This window comes from Carex rostrata, chromosome 17, assembly GCF_964058835.1.
Source record: "Carex rostrata chromosome 17, lpCarRost1.2, whole genome shotgun sequence".
Taxonomy (NCBI): Eukaryota; Viridiplantae; Streptophyta; class Magnoliopsida; order Poales; family Cyperaceae; genus Carex; species Carex rostrata.
The window spans coordinates 3,341,859-3,356,336 of record NC_135934.1 but is presented as its reverse complement, the minus strand read 5'-3'; the positions used below and the strand labels follow the sequence as shown (position 1 = coordinate 3,356,336).

Sequence of the window (14,478 nt, the reverse complement as noted above, 5' to 3'; positions counted from 1 at the left end):
TCCGTTATTTTACTTGTTTCTGTTATTTTATTTGTATTTTATTAAAAAAAATTTGTTTTTTTTTTAATATTTTGTCAAAACACACAAATTGAAATGTTAATGATACTCTTTTATCCGTTTGATCCGTACCATATTTAAAAAGACAGATAAGAATACAAATTTTTGTTTCATTATAATAATGAATACAGATATAAAAATGTCTTCATCCGATCTGTATCTTATGGTACCTGTAGACCCCTATTCATAACCCTCCCGTTTCAACACATGGCAATTACCTGGTGAGCAATTAATATGACATTGTACCAGAAAGTGCCAATTGAAGCGGGTGTATTTTACTAGGAATTAATGACTAAATTCATCTTGGGACCATTCTTACAAGTTATAAACATCCAAAAATTGATCAGAAAAATTAAATCAGTACTAGATCCTTAAATCCATGATTACTAATCAACATCCAGCTGTACCTAGTTTAATGCCCTGTAGCATAGGCCACTAATTCAGTGTATTTAAGACCTATTATTAATGCCATGTTCATTACATGGTTTACCATAAATATTCATGATTAAAATTTAATAGACACTAAATTGGAATTTTCCTTTAAAAAGTATGTGTTGGGAAAAATTAAAATTAAAATTAAAATTAAAAAATCGAAGAATTATACATAATTACTTTGTCAAGTGGATTGAAGTTAAAGCGAAACAAATATTAAAAAAAATTAATACCATAACAGTTGAAATACATAGATAAAATTCCTTAAATGATATAAAAAAAAGAAAGAAATGAAAACATGATCAATCAATTCAAAGTTTCACAAATAATATTTAAAAAATAAAAAGAAATTATGACCAATCAGAGAGATGATACAATTTGCATATGGAGAGAATGTGTGATGACTACGTGTATTAATAAATTTGGACTTCTACACATAAAAATACATATAAAAAGATGCATAGAATTAGAATATTTGATTGGAAAGTTAATATTCATGCTGAAATTTCATCTTTTAATTAAGGTTGTTGGCGGATCAGAACATCTACGTGCTCAATATAAGAATGAAGATATTGAATTGTTATTTTAATTTTGAATTTTTTAAAGGAAAATACATAACTGTTTAAAATACTCCTAAAATACATAATGAATGTACATCTTTTTACAAGCTTTAGGGAATGTGTTAAAAAAAAAAAATTTACACATGTTTGAAGTCCGAATTATCATTTGTACTTTTTGATGAATTTTTTCGGTTTGCAAATAAATAGTTAACAAATTAATTTATTGATTATGTTTTTCCGAGTTAAAATTTTAAAATTAAAATAGAATTGTTCAAATGTGAAAAATTGAAGGGTCAAATTGCATAAAATTACTATGAGTTATGGCAGCAGATATGCGAGGAACTGTAACAAATATAAAAAAAAAAAAAAAAATCACAGAGAGGTGCAGACCTGCTGCAATTCCTTTAGAGAGAAACAACTTTGCGACCAACTGTGCCAAACGCAAAGAAACAACATCATTTCTACGGCCGAAATTTGTATTTATTTATATTCCAAAAAAAAATCAAAAAACATGTGAAATTTCAAAAATACTAGGGCTGCCAATTCAATCTGTGGCTTCATTCTTGAGAAGCCGCAGATTGAATTAGAGGCCCTCTGAAAATCCAAAAATATACTGTAATATATTGATATTTACGTTTTTGGAGGCCCTGGTATAATTCGAAATCCCCAATTTCATTGGTATTTTGGTTTTTTTTTTTTTTTTGGAAATGGTATTTAATAAAAAAAAAAATGGTTTCTACGGTTGATTAGTAAATTCCTATAAAAACTATAAAATTGGTGTGGTTCTTTCCATAATAAATTCTGCCAACGCCTCTCTTTCCAATTATGTTCCCTCTTGTCTTTTTATTGCCAACATAGAAATAAGAACAATTTTGGTTCTTTTCTCTCTGGATCAATTTTGCCAAAACAGAATTATGATGAAATGGAAATATCATTCATAAAATTGCTGCTGCGCCACCAAGAGACAAGAGGTATAGTCTAAAATCTTAGTACAGAACTACAGATGACAGTTTTAGAGTACGTAGTGGATTAAACGTCAGCTTCCATTGCCGACAGTATTTTTTCTGTTTCAAATCGGATCCGGATTCATTGCTAACTCCAATTTTGAGTTTGGATAATCATAAGGTGCAAACGGGTCGGATATTATCTTACTGTATCTGAATCTGTATCCGAAAATTAGATACGGATATCTGATATTTCAATATTTGTGTGGATATAGACAGCGGCGAATGCATAATTACTGTCAGAAAGGGGCAGGAATCAAACTAAAATAGCTTATTGGATTCAAATTCATTAACTAATCGGGTACTGAATATAAAAAATAATAAACATAATAAGAAATAATAAAAATAATATAGTCTTACATAATAAAAAATAATAATATCATTTTACATATTAAAAAACAACAAAGTTAGTCCAGATCTATAAATTTTTATAAAATTTCTATAAAAAACAGCAAAGTTTCTTATTACCAGTGCTTTTAAACTGGTATAGCAGGCTTTCCAGTTCTAAAGAGGGGAAAAACAATTTTCAAGGAGGGACAAAATGGTATGGGGCCCGTATTTTTTCACTGAATTTCAAAATTCAGGGAGGAGCAGTCTAATTGTGTGTGTGTGTGTCCGCTCCTAGATATGGATACTGATATAATTTTATATTTTAATTTTCTGTATTCGAATAATAGATATATACTATATAGTTTAATATATATTATGAATAAGAAACAGTTAATATATATTATGAATAAGAAACAGTTAATAGATATATACGGATTCAAATCCATTAACCAATCGGGTACTGAATATAAAAATAAAAGGCATAATAAGAAACAATAAAAATAATATAGTCTTACATAATAAAAAAACAACAAAATAATATCATTTTGCATATTAAAAACAACAAAGTTAGTCCAAATCTATAAATTTTTATAAAATTTCTATAAAAACAATAAAATTTCTCATTAACAGTGATATTAAAAATAAAGAAAATAATAATACATGTGATTTTGTTGACGTTTGGTTGACCTTTAGTCTATTTATGTTGAGGACATTCTAAAGAATATATACTTTATGAAACAATCAAATAAATTGATATTTGTCAAAATATCATGTAAATTAATAAAAAAATGTAAATATATTTTACCACTATTTAGTTAACAAATGTACTTATAGTACATCTAACTTGGTACGATCTCATTTGGTAAACATTGGACCATCCATCAATCAATTTCGTACATATTAAATGATTGAAATTATTAAGTTGGATGGTCCTACAAATTTAAACTAGAACAGAACAAAATTACTATATTTATATTTATATAGTAGACACACATCTTGAATCAACTTTTTATTCCAAAATTTTTATTAATGCTATTTCTTTTTCTTTTTTATATTCATTTGACAGTGGCTGTCAAATTACAGTTATTAATGATATTTCAAAAAAAAAAAAAAACCAATAAACCCTGAAATTGGAAAACTAGAAAAATACTAGGGAGGAACGCAGATTGAATTGGAGACCCTGAAAAATCTAAATATCAATATATTATAGTGTATTTTTGAATTATTTTTTTTGAGACGGGGGGCTCCAATTCAATCTGCGATTCTCTAAAAATGAGACCTCCAATTCAATATGCGGCCCTTCTAATATTATTTTTCGAATTCCCCATAATATTTGTTTTTCTTAATAGTGGTATTAATAAAAAAAAATTCGGCTTTTTATTAGTCTGGATTAGGGGTTTGCTCTCGGGTAGGGTACGGGTACCTCGGGTATACCCGGGACGGGTAGTCGGGTAGGGCAGGTACGGGTAGGTCGGGTAGGTTTTTAAAAAAGTGTACCCTACCCGTTTCAAACCCGTGCCCATCTCGGGTAACGGGTACGGGTACCTCGGGTACGGGTAGTCGGGTAGGGCGGGTAGGGTACGGGTATTTTTTTTTTTTTAGTTTTTTTCGTTTTTTAATACTGTTTTTTCTGTTTTTTAGTTTTTTTTTTCTGTTTTTAATACTATTTTTTCGGCGGCAAAATAATTTTGAATTTTGAATTTAAAAAAAACGGGTAAAGGTACACGGGTAAACGGGTAAAGGTATACGGGTAAACGGGTAAAGTTAGTCGGGTAAACGGGTGCGGGTAGACGAGTTTCGGGTACGAGTTGGGCGGGTTTTTTTCCCGAATCATTGAGTCCGGTCCGTCTCAAACCCGTACCCGCCTATACCCGGGCACGGGCACGGGTACAGGTACCTCGGATAACGGGTACGGGTCGGGTAATACCCGAATGAGTACTAGCAAACCTCTAGTCTGGATAACGCCGCGAAACGAAACATCAAATCATTATTGGCCACACAAGTCACAACTCGCAATTATAGCTTTTGTGCACAGTAAAAGTTGGTGTTATAGATACAGTTTCTTATTTGAGTGAGTCTATGGTACTATGCATATTACGATTTGTTACCGTGCTACGGCTCTATATTCGAGTTTTCAAATTCTAACGGTCGATCCGAACCGTTCATCTTGTTCTCCATATTAATATGTATTTGGAGACCAAATTTTACATTTTTTGAAATTTTTTTACTATTTTTTTAGATTTATTGAAAATCACTGTTTTTGGATGGTCCAGAATTTTCAGATCAAGTAATTTTCTAAATATCTAAAAAAATAGTAAAAAAATTTCAAAAAATGTAAAATTTGGTCTCTAAACACATATTCATATAGAGAACAAGATGAACGGTTCGGATTGACCGTTAGAATTTGAAAATTAGAATATAGAGCCGTAGCACGGTAACAACCCGTGATATGCATAGTACCATAGCCTCACTCTTCTTATTTTGTATATAAAATTGAAGCTTATTGACTACATGGTTTGTACCAGTGTTGTAAAAAACGTCCGTAACGGCCGATTAATTGGTGATGGTGGTCAAACCGTCACGCATATCCTTAACGGAAGCATGTTTACGTTGAAAAACGTTTAATCTGTTGTTTTTCCCGATTAATCGGCTGATTATTACCGTTTATTCCCGTTTATTCTTGTTTATTCCAATTTATTTCAGTAATTTTTTTTTCACGTTAACTTTTTTTTATGTGATAGTGTGTGATAATAAGTTTTATAAATCATGTATTGCAGTTTTGTTTGTGCTTAGACATACATTCCATATTTTTTATATATGTTTTTTCTTCTTACTTACTTTAAAATTGATTAATTCTTCTTCTATTTATTTATCATGTATTTTTCAATTAGTACGACATATTCATTTATGAAACTAAGTTGTTATTATAAACTAAATTTAGTGATTTTATGTTGGAATGTTTCATTTCTTTCACATAACATTTTATTAGTATTTGAAAAAAATTTAACTCTTGAATTTATTTTTTTCATTAAATAAATGTGTTACTAACACATGTAAAGTGCTTATGCGTTAAAATAAATAAGTGTAGTGTCATGTTATAATAATGAAATTAAGTTAAATTAAGTTTATTTGATAAGTTTAATGAGTTAAATAAATTATGATATATATACATAAATTTAATAAAAATGTTAAATTGTCCGCATAATTCCAATTAATCGGCCGCTTACCGATTAATCACTTGGCGGTACCCCGTCTGTCTAACGACTGCATACCGTTATTTACAACACTGGTTTGTATCATTAATAGTCATAGTTCTTTTTTCGTCCAGTTATGATTAATATTTTAAAATACAATTTTGTAAATATCACAATTGCATATGAAAGTTACTGCACACTGCGTACTGCATGTGCAATATATGATATACGATTGTATATATATATATATTTTTTAATGTGGATTTATATATGTAAATTCTTAAACTGGGTATTAATATTTACGGTCAATTCTCATAGTTATAAAAAAGCAACAAGATAATTCTTAATGTCGCGAGTCATGACAATATCCAATTCAGAAACAATACGAATAAAGTGTACTATATATAAACTAGAAAGTCCATAACAATCTAATAATCAAATCACATAAACTATCGAATCTTGCAGGACAGAGTACAGACGTCAAAAGTAGGGATCAAAATCTGTTTTTATTCTCCTGCATAAACAGTGTTGTTATTATACCTGCTTTTCTAAATTCAGTTATTAAATTGTTTCGAGATGCGTATACAAAAAAGTTGTTTTGAGATTCGTTTCCGAAAAAAATTGAGGACGTATTCGGCGGACGAAGTGGAATAGGAATGACAACGGGATTGTAAAATTTTTGAACTAAAAAGTACTGTTCACGTGGGAAAAAAAAATTCAGTCTAAGTGAATTTATTTTTTCTCACGTGAATAGTAATTTTTGGGTTGCTGCCGAACAGGCCCTGAACGGTTGGATTCGGAAAAGCAGAGATAGCAGGATTATTGTTCACGGGAAAAGAATAGCAGCGGATATCATTCCCAAAAGTAGCTATATACGGTAAGATATTCAAATTTGCATACTACTGCATGATATTTTGAGTATAGTAGCATACCGCATACATATGAATGCTCATCCTCTGCATTAACTCAAAAAAGAATCTTTTGAGTTAATGAATTTGAGCCGTCTAATTTTAAATTGAGCCAATTTAGCACCTGTTTATAATATAGGGGACCTTTCAATATTAATACAAATCTAGTTCGCACAAATCTTAAAACAGATCGAACGGTTTATATTCATTAACTCAAACAATTCCCTTTTTAAGTTAAATGCAGAGGATACGAATTACATATATATATACAGTCCATACAACTCCATTTAAAAATACTAGCTATGACAGGTATTTGTGAGTACAACTCATCTTTTAGCTCAATTCAATTTTGCATTTCATTCGTTATATAATAAAAATGAAAAAATGAAAAAAAAAATACTTTCATCTTTATCTTTGAAATAAATTGAATGCTGAAGTTTTATCTAGTTTGATCTCTGACTTTACTCAAGAAAAAGAGAGAAATTTTATGTATGCCCCTCAAAAACCCTAAAAATTGAAAAGCCCCCCCTCTAAAATTCATAATATCACATTTTCCCCTCTAAAATTTAAAAACTCACAAATTTATCAAATTTATAGTTTTTTATATTAAAAATTACTTTAAACTTATAAAGTATCCATTTTGTCTTTTATTACAATAAAAAATATGCATCATATTTAAGAGAAATATTTAGTCTTTTAATTGATCTCTTGTGATGCAAAATGGTTCATTTTCTTACTTGTGATGCGCACGCACACAAGCGTATGCCTAAATCCCATTGTGTACGTGTCATAGGTTGAGAAATCACCAATTAACCTCGGAAATTGACCAATTAGAAAAGTTAGTTTTTTTCTTATACAAATTACATATTTTATTTTTTTAATAAAGGATAAACAAGAACTTCATAATTTAAAAAGAATTTTAATACAACACACAATAAATTGGGTAAAATTGTTAGTTATGAAAATTTAGAGAGATAAATATGATATTATGAATTTTAGAGAGTATACTACGTAATTTTGAGGTTTTTTAGGAGTTTACGTGAAATAAAAAAAAATATAAATTTAGAATTATGACTTAAAATATTTAGAGAGATAATCATAATTTGTCAAACTCCCGGAAAAGCAAAAAGAAGTGGAACAATCCCCAACTAAGAAAATAAGAAAGAAAAAAAAAGAGATGAATCTAGTTAGCCTTTTTCAGATTACCAACAAAATATGACACATACTATATAAATATAAAGGATTAAATTGCACTGGTTTGGTGTTGGTGCAAATTTTGAATCAGAAAACAACAAAAGTTTAGGTGTCATATTTTATGGGAAACGAGCCCCCCATCACCTAATCCCAATATTTATTCTAATTAATTAATACCAATACTCTCCTCAAGGGGCATGATTGAGAAAGAATAATGTGCCAATGCTCCCTTCGGTTTCAAAGTTCAAAATGCAAATGATTTCACAATTTGAAATTAATAGTTCAAATATCTAAAAAGGAGCATGATTAGAGCTTTCTAGGTGCTTTTGCATTAACCCAAAAATTTACACTTTTTTTCATATGATCTAGTGAAAATTTTGATGAATCAAAAAGTCGAAAATTGATTTTATTGAGATTGAACGTTAGATTTTTTGTCATAAAAAGCCGTTAAAGTGTAATTTCACCTTCATCGTTATTCGAAAATTATATACTTATATATATATATACACAATTCTCAGGAGTAGATACAGTAAACAAGAAAGGATCAATTGACTAACTATTTTTTTCTTTTTCAAAAGTTACAATTTTAGTATATTATCTAATTTAATTCTTATATTTAAAAATATTATTCGAAATTCTGCTTCCACCTTAAAATTAGTAAATCCTTGCCTATTATAATATATATATATAAATTATTAAGTTAACTAACAAAAACATTCAATTAAGTTAAATTTAAAGAATATGAGATTTATTTTGGTTCCTAAACTAGCGTAATCGATTCAATAATTTTCAAAAACATTTTTTTTTTCAATTATCCTTCTGAACTAATGCGCTTATTCATCTAATTCAATCACTCATTCTTGTGTTGAAATTATGACATGGCACTACAAGTGAATCATGCCTTATCAAAATCTTGTTAGGATAGAAAGGATCAGATTTGGAGAATTTTTTTTATTCATATAAATTATTAAAATCAAACGTACAAAAAATAAAAAGAGTGTCTCATTTTCAATAAATACATAAAGATATGACTCATTGAGTCTGATTCAAATATATGGATCTGACTCAATAATTCAGATTCACACACACACACACATATATATATTTTTGGGATAATCTGTGGGCCAGAGCTTGATTTTTCTTTAATTCAGATGGTTCAAATCCAAACTAAAGAAAAAACATGGATCTAAATTGTTAAGTCTGATCCATAATATATGGATCGAACTCAATGAGTCAGATTTTTTTTCTATATTTATTGAAAATAATAATTCTTTTTATTTTCGTATGTCTTATTTTAATAATTTTTACGGATAAATTTTGTTTCAGATTTGGAGCACCAACAATAATAACAACTAACAAAATAATTATTAAAATAAGAGAGTAGGATCATAAATATTGTCTTTATTGTATTGATATTTGATACACAGTGTTCAACCTTTGAGAAATTTGAAAATAGCCTTCAGCGTTTTAACTTAAATAAATATATTTCAAGGCCCATTTGGTAAAGGTAAAAAGTTGAAAAGTCTCAAGGCCTTTCTCTCTTCTTCTCTTCTGATCCGGATCTGAAAAGACTACTAGATTCTATAGACAAAAGCAACTAGGAGTAGGGGGTAGCAAGTAAAAATATATAGTTCAAAAAGAGGAGCAGAGAAGGCAGCTCAAATCCCAAGTGCTTGGCTAACTTTAGCTTTAATTCTTCTTTTTGACCTTTCCACACTCATGAAACTTGCTACACAAAAAAAGGTCCCTTTCATTGGTTACATTTTAAAAAAAAATTTCCCTAGTAAAAAAAACAGTGATTTTTGTAATTAATTAAACACCTTTCTCCACTTAAAACTTCTCAACAGTTGCCTAATGGATAGTTGGCCAAAAGAAAATTTCAACAGTCATAAAACTTGAAAGACAAAAAAGGTGCCTTTTATTGGTTAAAGTTGTTTTTTGGTAGGGGAAAACAGTGATTTTTTAAATTAATTACACACCTCCACTTAAATTTCTCCTGAGTTTCTTAAGGGCTATTTGGGCCCAAAAAAAAAAAAAAATACTCAACAGTCATAAAATTTGAAAGACAAAAAAAGGGTGTCTTTATTGGTTAAATTCAAAAGTTATTTTTAGGTGGTAAAAAAACAGTGATTTTTAAAAAATATTATTTAAACAATTTCTCCATTTAAACTTTTCAACAATCATGAAACTTGCACATAAAGGTACCATTTATTGGTTAGATTCTAAAAGTTATTTTTTGTAGTAAAAAGAAGTGATTTTTAAATTAATTAAACATCTCACTAAAACTTCTCAACAACTTTGATGTGATTTGATCTTCTTATTGTGACTTCATTGGTTTTAAAAAGTAAAATTTTGGTAGTAAAAGTAAGTTATATATTTTTTATGAATTAAACACCTCCACTTAAAGTTCTTAACAATTTTGGTGTGATTTTCTTCTTATTTTATTTTATTTATTAATGCAATTAAATAGAGATGTCTCGAGATCTAAAACCATGATTATGGCCACTAAAGCAAATCGTTGAATGTTTTCAAAGGCAGTCCAACCAAGGAAACATTGAATGTAGATTTTTATTTAGGATCTCTTAGATTGAATTAGCACAACTTTCAAAGCAAGCTAACAAATCGGATCTTGCACAAACAAATTAACACTTGCATAATTGCATTTCATGTGCCATATTTCTTTGAAAAATCAAATGTAAGCATATTAATAAAATATATATAAGTATCATATCAATTATTGATCTGCAAAAGTGCACAAGTTAAACAATTTTAGCTTGTACGTACCTTAAATAATTTAAATCCAACAAGTACATGGTGCATTAGTTATAAGTTATAACTTATGTGCCTACATTTGTTTTTTCTATGGATCAATTTAAGTTAGAAGTTAAAATGTTGAATCCAATGATTTCAATTCCAAAAGGAGGCATGTATCAAAAACAGAAACATTTATCACTTTAAACCAGAGTTCTAAATAGTTATAGTTGTTTCAAATAGCGACCTATGCTATAACGTGATAAATATTATTTAAACCTTTGCATTTAACAAATATATGTATACTAAAAGGGTGCATCAGACAATATGCCAGAAAAGACAACCATGAAAGAAATTAAACGACTAGCATTGAATAAAATTTTACAGCTTAGTAGACCTTAACACTAAGTTAAGATAAACAACATAACATTCAAAAAACAAAAAAGGCAGAACAAAAACTAAAAACCTAATTAGCACAACAAATTTAAAACAAACTTATAATTAATTGCCCCCATTATTTCTATTTTAGTTACCAAACAATGCAACCCAAATATCAGAAAATGCTTGAAGTATAATAGGATGGTGCCTAGGCGAATTCAAAGAGAGGTAAGATTGCAATAGCTTCTCCAAATCCTCTGCTCCAAATATTTGCCTCTCAATTATCATCTCCACCATTGAATTTCTAAAGTCTGCGTAAGGATCGCTCGATTTTTTTACCACGGCAAAATCCTTTTTAACCCGTTCGTTCTTCGCCTTTTTCTCTCTAGATGAAACAGAAACCAAAGGTTGAAATCCTTGTTTGATGTTACAATTCTGGCAACTTGATAATTTTCGTCGACTCCCTTGCTTGGTTTTGCTTCGTTTCTTCTTCGAAAAATGGTGATTATTACTTTGCACCGGCTTGCTATAGAACTCGGAAGAATCAGAGGAGAAGCTCTTTGAAGAGAAGAAGGCCTCCGTCTCTGTCTTGTGGGCCCCACCTACTTCTTCTTCCTCGCTGGAGAAGAGCCCGTATCCTCCGTCGCTTTCCAATGAAGAAGAGGAGCTCTCGCTAAACCCGTATGCATTAGTGCACAACCTCTTCTTGATCTTTGCCTTGCCATCTTTATTTAGGTAGTAAGAGATGCGATATGAATTGGATGCAGCTTGTTTAACTGGAGAGGATGATGAGACTGGAAGGCGGGTACCGGCACCGGTACCGTTACCAGTGCAAGTACCAGTACCAGCGCTTCTCTCCCTAGTGTTGCTCTTGAGAGGTAAAGGTTGAACTTGAATAGGATTACTCTTAGGAATGACAAAGTTGTCACGGTTAGGCCGGCAACCGCCACAGTCTACCGACACACGGGCAGTCGTTGTAGCAGTAGTACTGCTTGTGGGGCCCACATGGTCGACTTTACTACTACGGTGATCTAAGCTCGAGCTGGAACGGAAAGGGTTGTTGCGTGCAATGTCGGAAAGGAGCGTGCGGCTTGATGTATTCCCCGAACTAAGGGTTACGGAGGTGGCGGAGCTGGAGTTGCATGAATTCCGACGAAACATGCGCGCAAGTCGGTCTTTTAGCTTGCCACTTGTTTTACCATTGCTCTCCATGGTGTCTTTCTCCTTACTCTGTTTTTTGGTGTGTGTTTGGTTTTTGAGGTATTTGAAAAGGAAAAGAGGAGGGAGAAAGAGAAGAGAAGGAGAAGGAACAGATTGAAATATGAATTATGAGGCAATTATTATAGGAAGAATCAAGAACTGTGGTGGAGGTTTTATAAAGTTTTTAAAGTGGGAGAATAGGAAGTGTACTGTGAAGGGTTTGTCTTTTTCTACAATTTTAAAATTTCTAGTTATGTGGAATGTTTTTTCTCCATATATTCTCTCCAGTTCTGACAAATGGACAGATCCGTTATATAGATCACCATTTTAATTTGTTTTTTAAATAGAACCAATTTTAAATATTTTAAAAGAACAAGCACCATTAATTTCGTTTTAATAAAAAACAGCTCTACCAGGATCAGTAGAGTTATTTACTATTGATTTATGTGGTCAGATTATATACATGGATCATAAAATGGCTCCACCGATCTAACGGATCAGTGGAGCAAACATCTTTGTGCCTCCACCGATCCACATTAATCGGTGGAGTCATTTTTTGTAAAATCCAAATAAATGGTGTTTGTTTCGTTAAAAAAATTATAATTTGGTTCTATTTAAAAAAATCCACCATTTTGTTTGATTTTTTTTTTTATATAATTTCAGATGCATTTTGTATGATCTGAAAATTACAGGAAAAAAAGGGTTTATGCTGTTAGCAAACGGTGAACCAAGAATCACTTTTACTTAAATTTTACAATTTTGAAGTACTACATTTTTTTTTTAAATTCAAAGCTAGGTCATTATTTTAAAATTTAAAATCTTTTGTACTTCCATTACTGTCTTACCGTTACTAATATTTTTCTTCTTCCGTAACTGATCCACTTAGAGATTTATTATGTCTTTTGACATAATCAATGCACAATATCTATTAATATTAATAAATTAGTTAAAACTCCAATAAAAATAATGGCCATTAATTGCCACCATATTGTCCCAAATAATATAAATAACAAAATTCATTTGCATTGATGAGAGACTTGTAGACAAATTAAAAGAAAAACATAAAAAAAATATTATATGAATAATCCTACGGTGCTATGCATACCATATATTGGTCTGTTTTATAAATTTATATTCATGTTTTCAAAATTCAAATGAAGCTATTCGTGTTACATTCAGAAGTGAAGTCAGACTTTTAAGTTATGAGGATTAATTATAAAAAAATCATGCTGTGAATGAGATCAATATTACAATATTCATAGCATTTTATTCTAAATTATATAGAAAATCATATATAAACAATAAAATTTTGAAAATAAATGAGGGTTAATTGACCCCAGGGTTAATTGACCCCATTCAGTCATACTAAATCTGCCCCAGATTACATTGTTACTTTTCTATTATAATTATAAAGAATAAGTAGCTAAAATGCTGAAATAAAAAAAATAAAATCCTCAACCTCCTTAAAAGGTCATGCTCTTAGAAGAACAAATTCCACATTATAATTTGGAACATCCTCATTACCAGGGGTTGGAGAGTTGACTGAGTAAATTTATCATATTATTTTATCTAATAATTTTTATAATTTATATTCTTTTATCACAATTCAAGATTTATGAAATTGAACTCTCATGTTTGGGTGTAAGAATATCTGACCTCCATAAAAGTATAAGAATTGTTGTTTGTTGATTCTAATTAATAATTACTATTCATATTTTTTTTTGATGCAATTGTTATAATAATAATATGAACATTTAATATGGTACTTGATACCTTATTTTCAAAATTTCAAATTCTCAAACCTAATTACCATAAAAGTATAAGGATTGTTGTTTGTCTCACAATTATAATTCATATTTTTTCATGCAATTATTATATTATAATAATAATATGAGCATTCAATATGATACTTGACACCTTATTTTCAAATTCTCAAATTTAATTACCATAAAAGTATAACAATTTGTTGTTTACTTGCCCATTTTAAAATTTTAAAATTTACTAAACACAACTACGATAAAAATTAATAACAAAGCAAATTAAGTGCACTTAACCCTTTAAAATTTCCCGGTCATTAAATTTAACACCTATTAACTTAACATTAGTTTGAAGCAGTAAAAAAAACGTCTGTTTAGACCGATTAATCAGCCGATTAGTCGTCGACGGTGATCAAATCGTCACAAATTTTCCCGATTAATCGGCTGATTGTTTACAATTATAATCGATTATTCTCAATTATTCTTGATTAATAACTTGACGGTATTATGTCCGTCCGATAATCGTATACCGTTATTTATAACACTTGTTTGAAGATATGGTATTTAGCATGAGATGGTCTCATTTAATGCGACACGTGAAAAAGAGAGAAATAGGCAGAGATTTGAGATTTGTATTGTTGAAGGGTTGAAGCGACTGAGACCGTATCAATGGGACCTTCTGCAGCTTTTATTCCTTTCCAGTCCCATCTCTC

At 30.0% G+C, this 14,478-nt stretch overlaps 1 protein-coding gene across 1 annotated transcript; it reads right to left on the bottom strand.

Annotated features, from left to right (window-relative positions):
• Positions 1-10,779: 10,779 nt before the first annotated feature.
• Positions 10,780-12,160, bottom strand: LOC144568433 (uncharacterized). The gene has a single exon (XM_078318789.1). The coding sequence runs from the start codon at positions 12,018-12,020 to the stop codon at positions 10,956-10,958; it is 1,065 nt and encodes a 354-aa protein (XP_078174915.1). The 5' UTR covers positions 12,021-12,160; the 3' UTR covers positions 10,780-10,955.
• Positions 12,161-14,478: the final 2,318 nt, after the last annotated feature.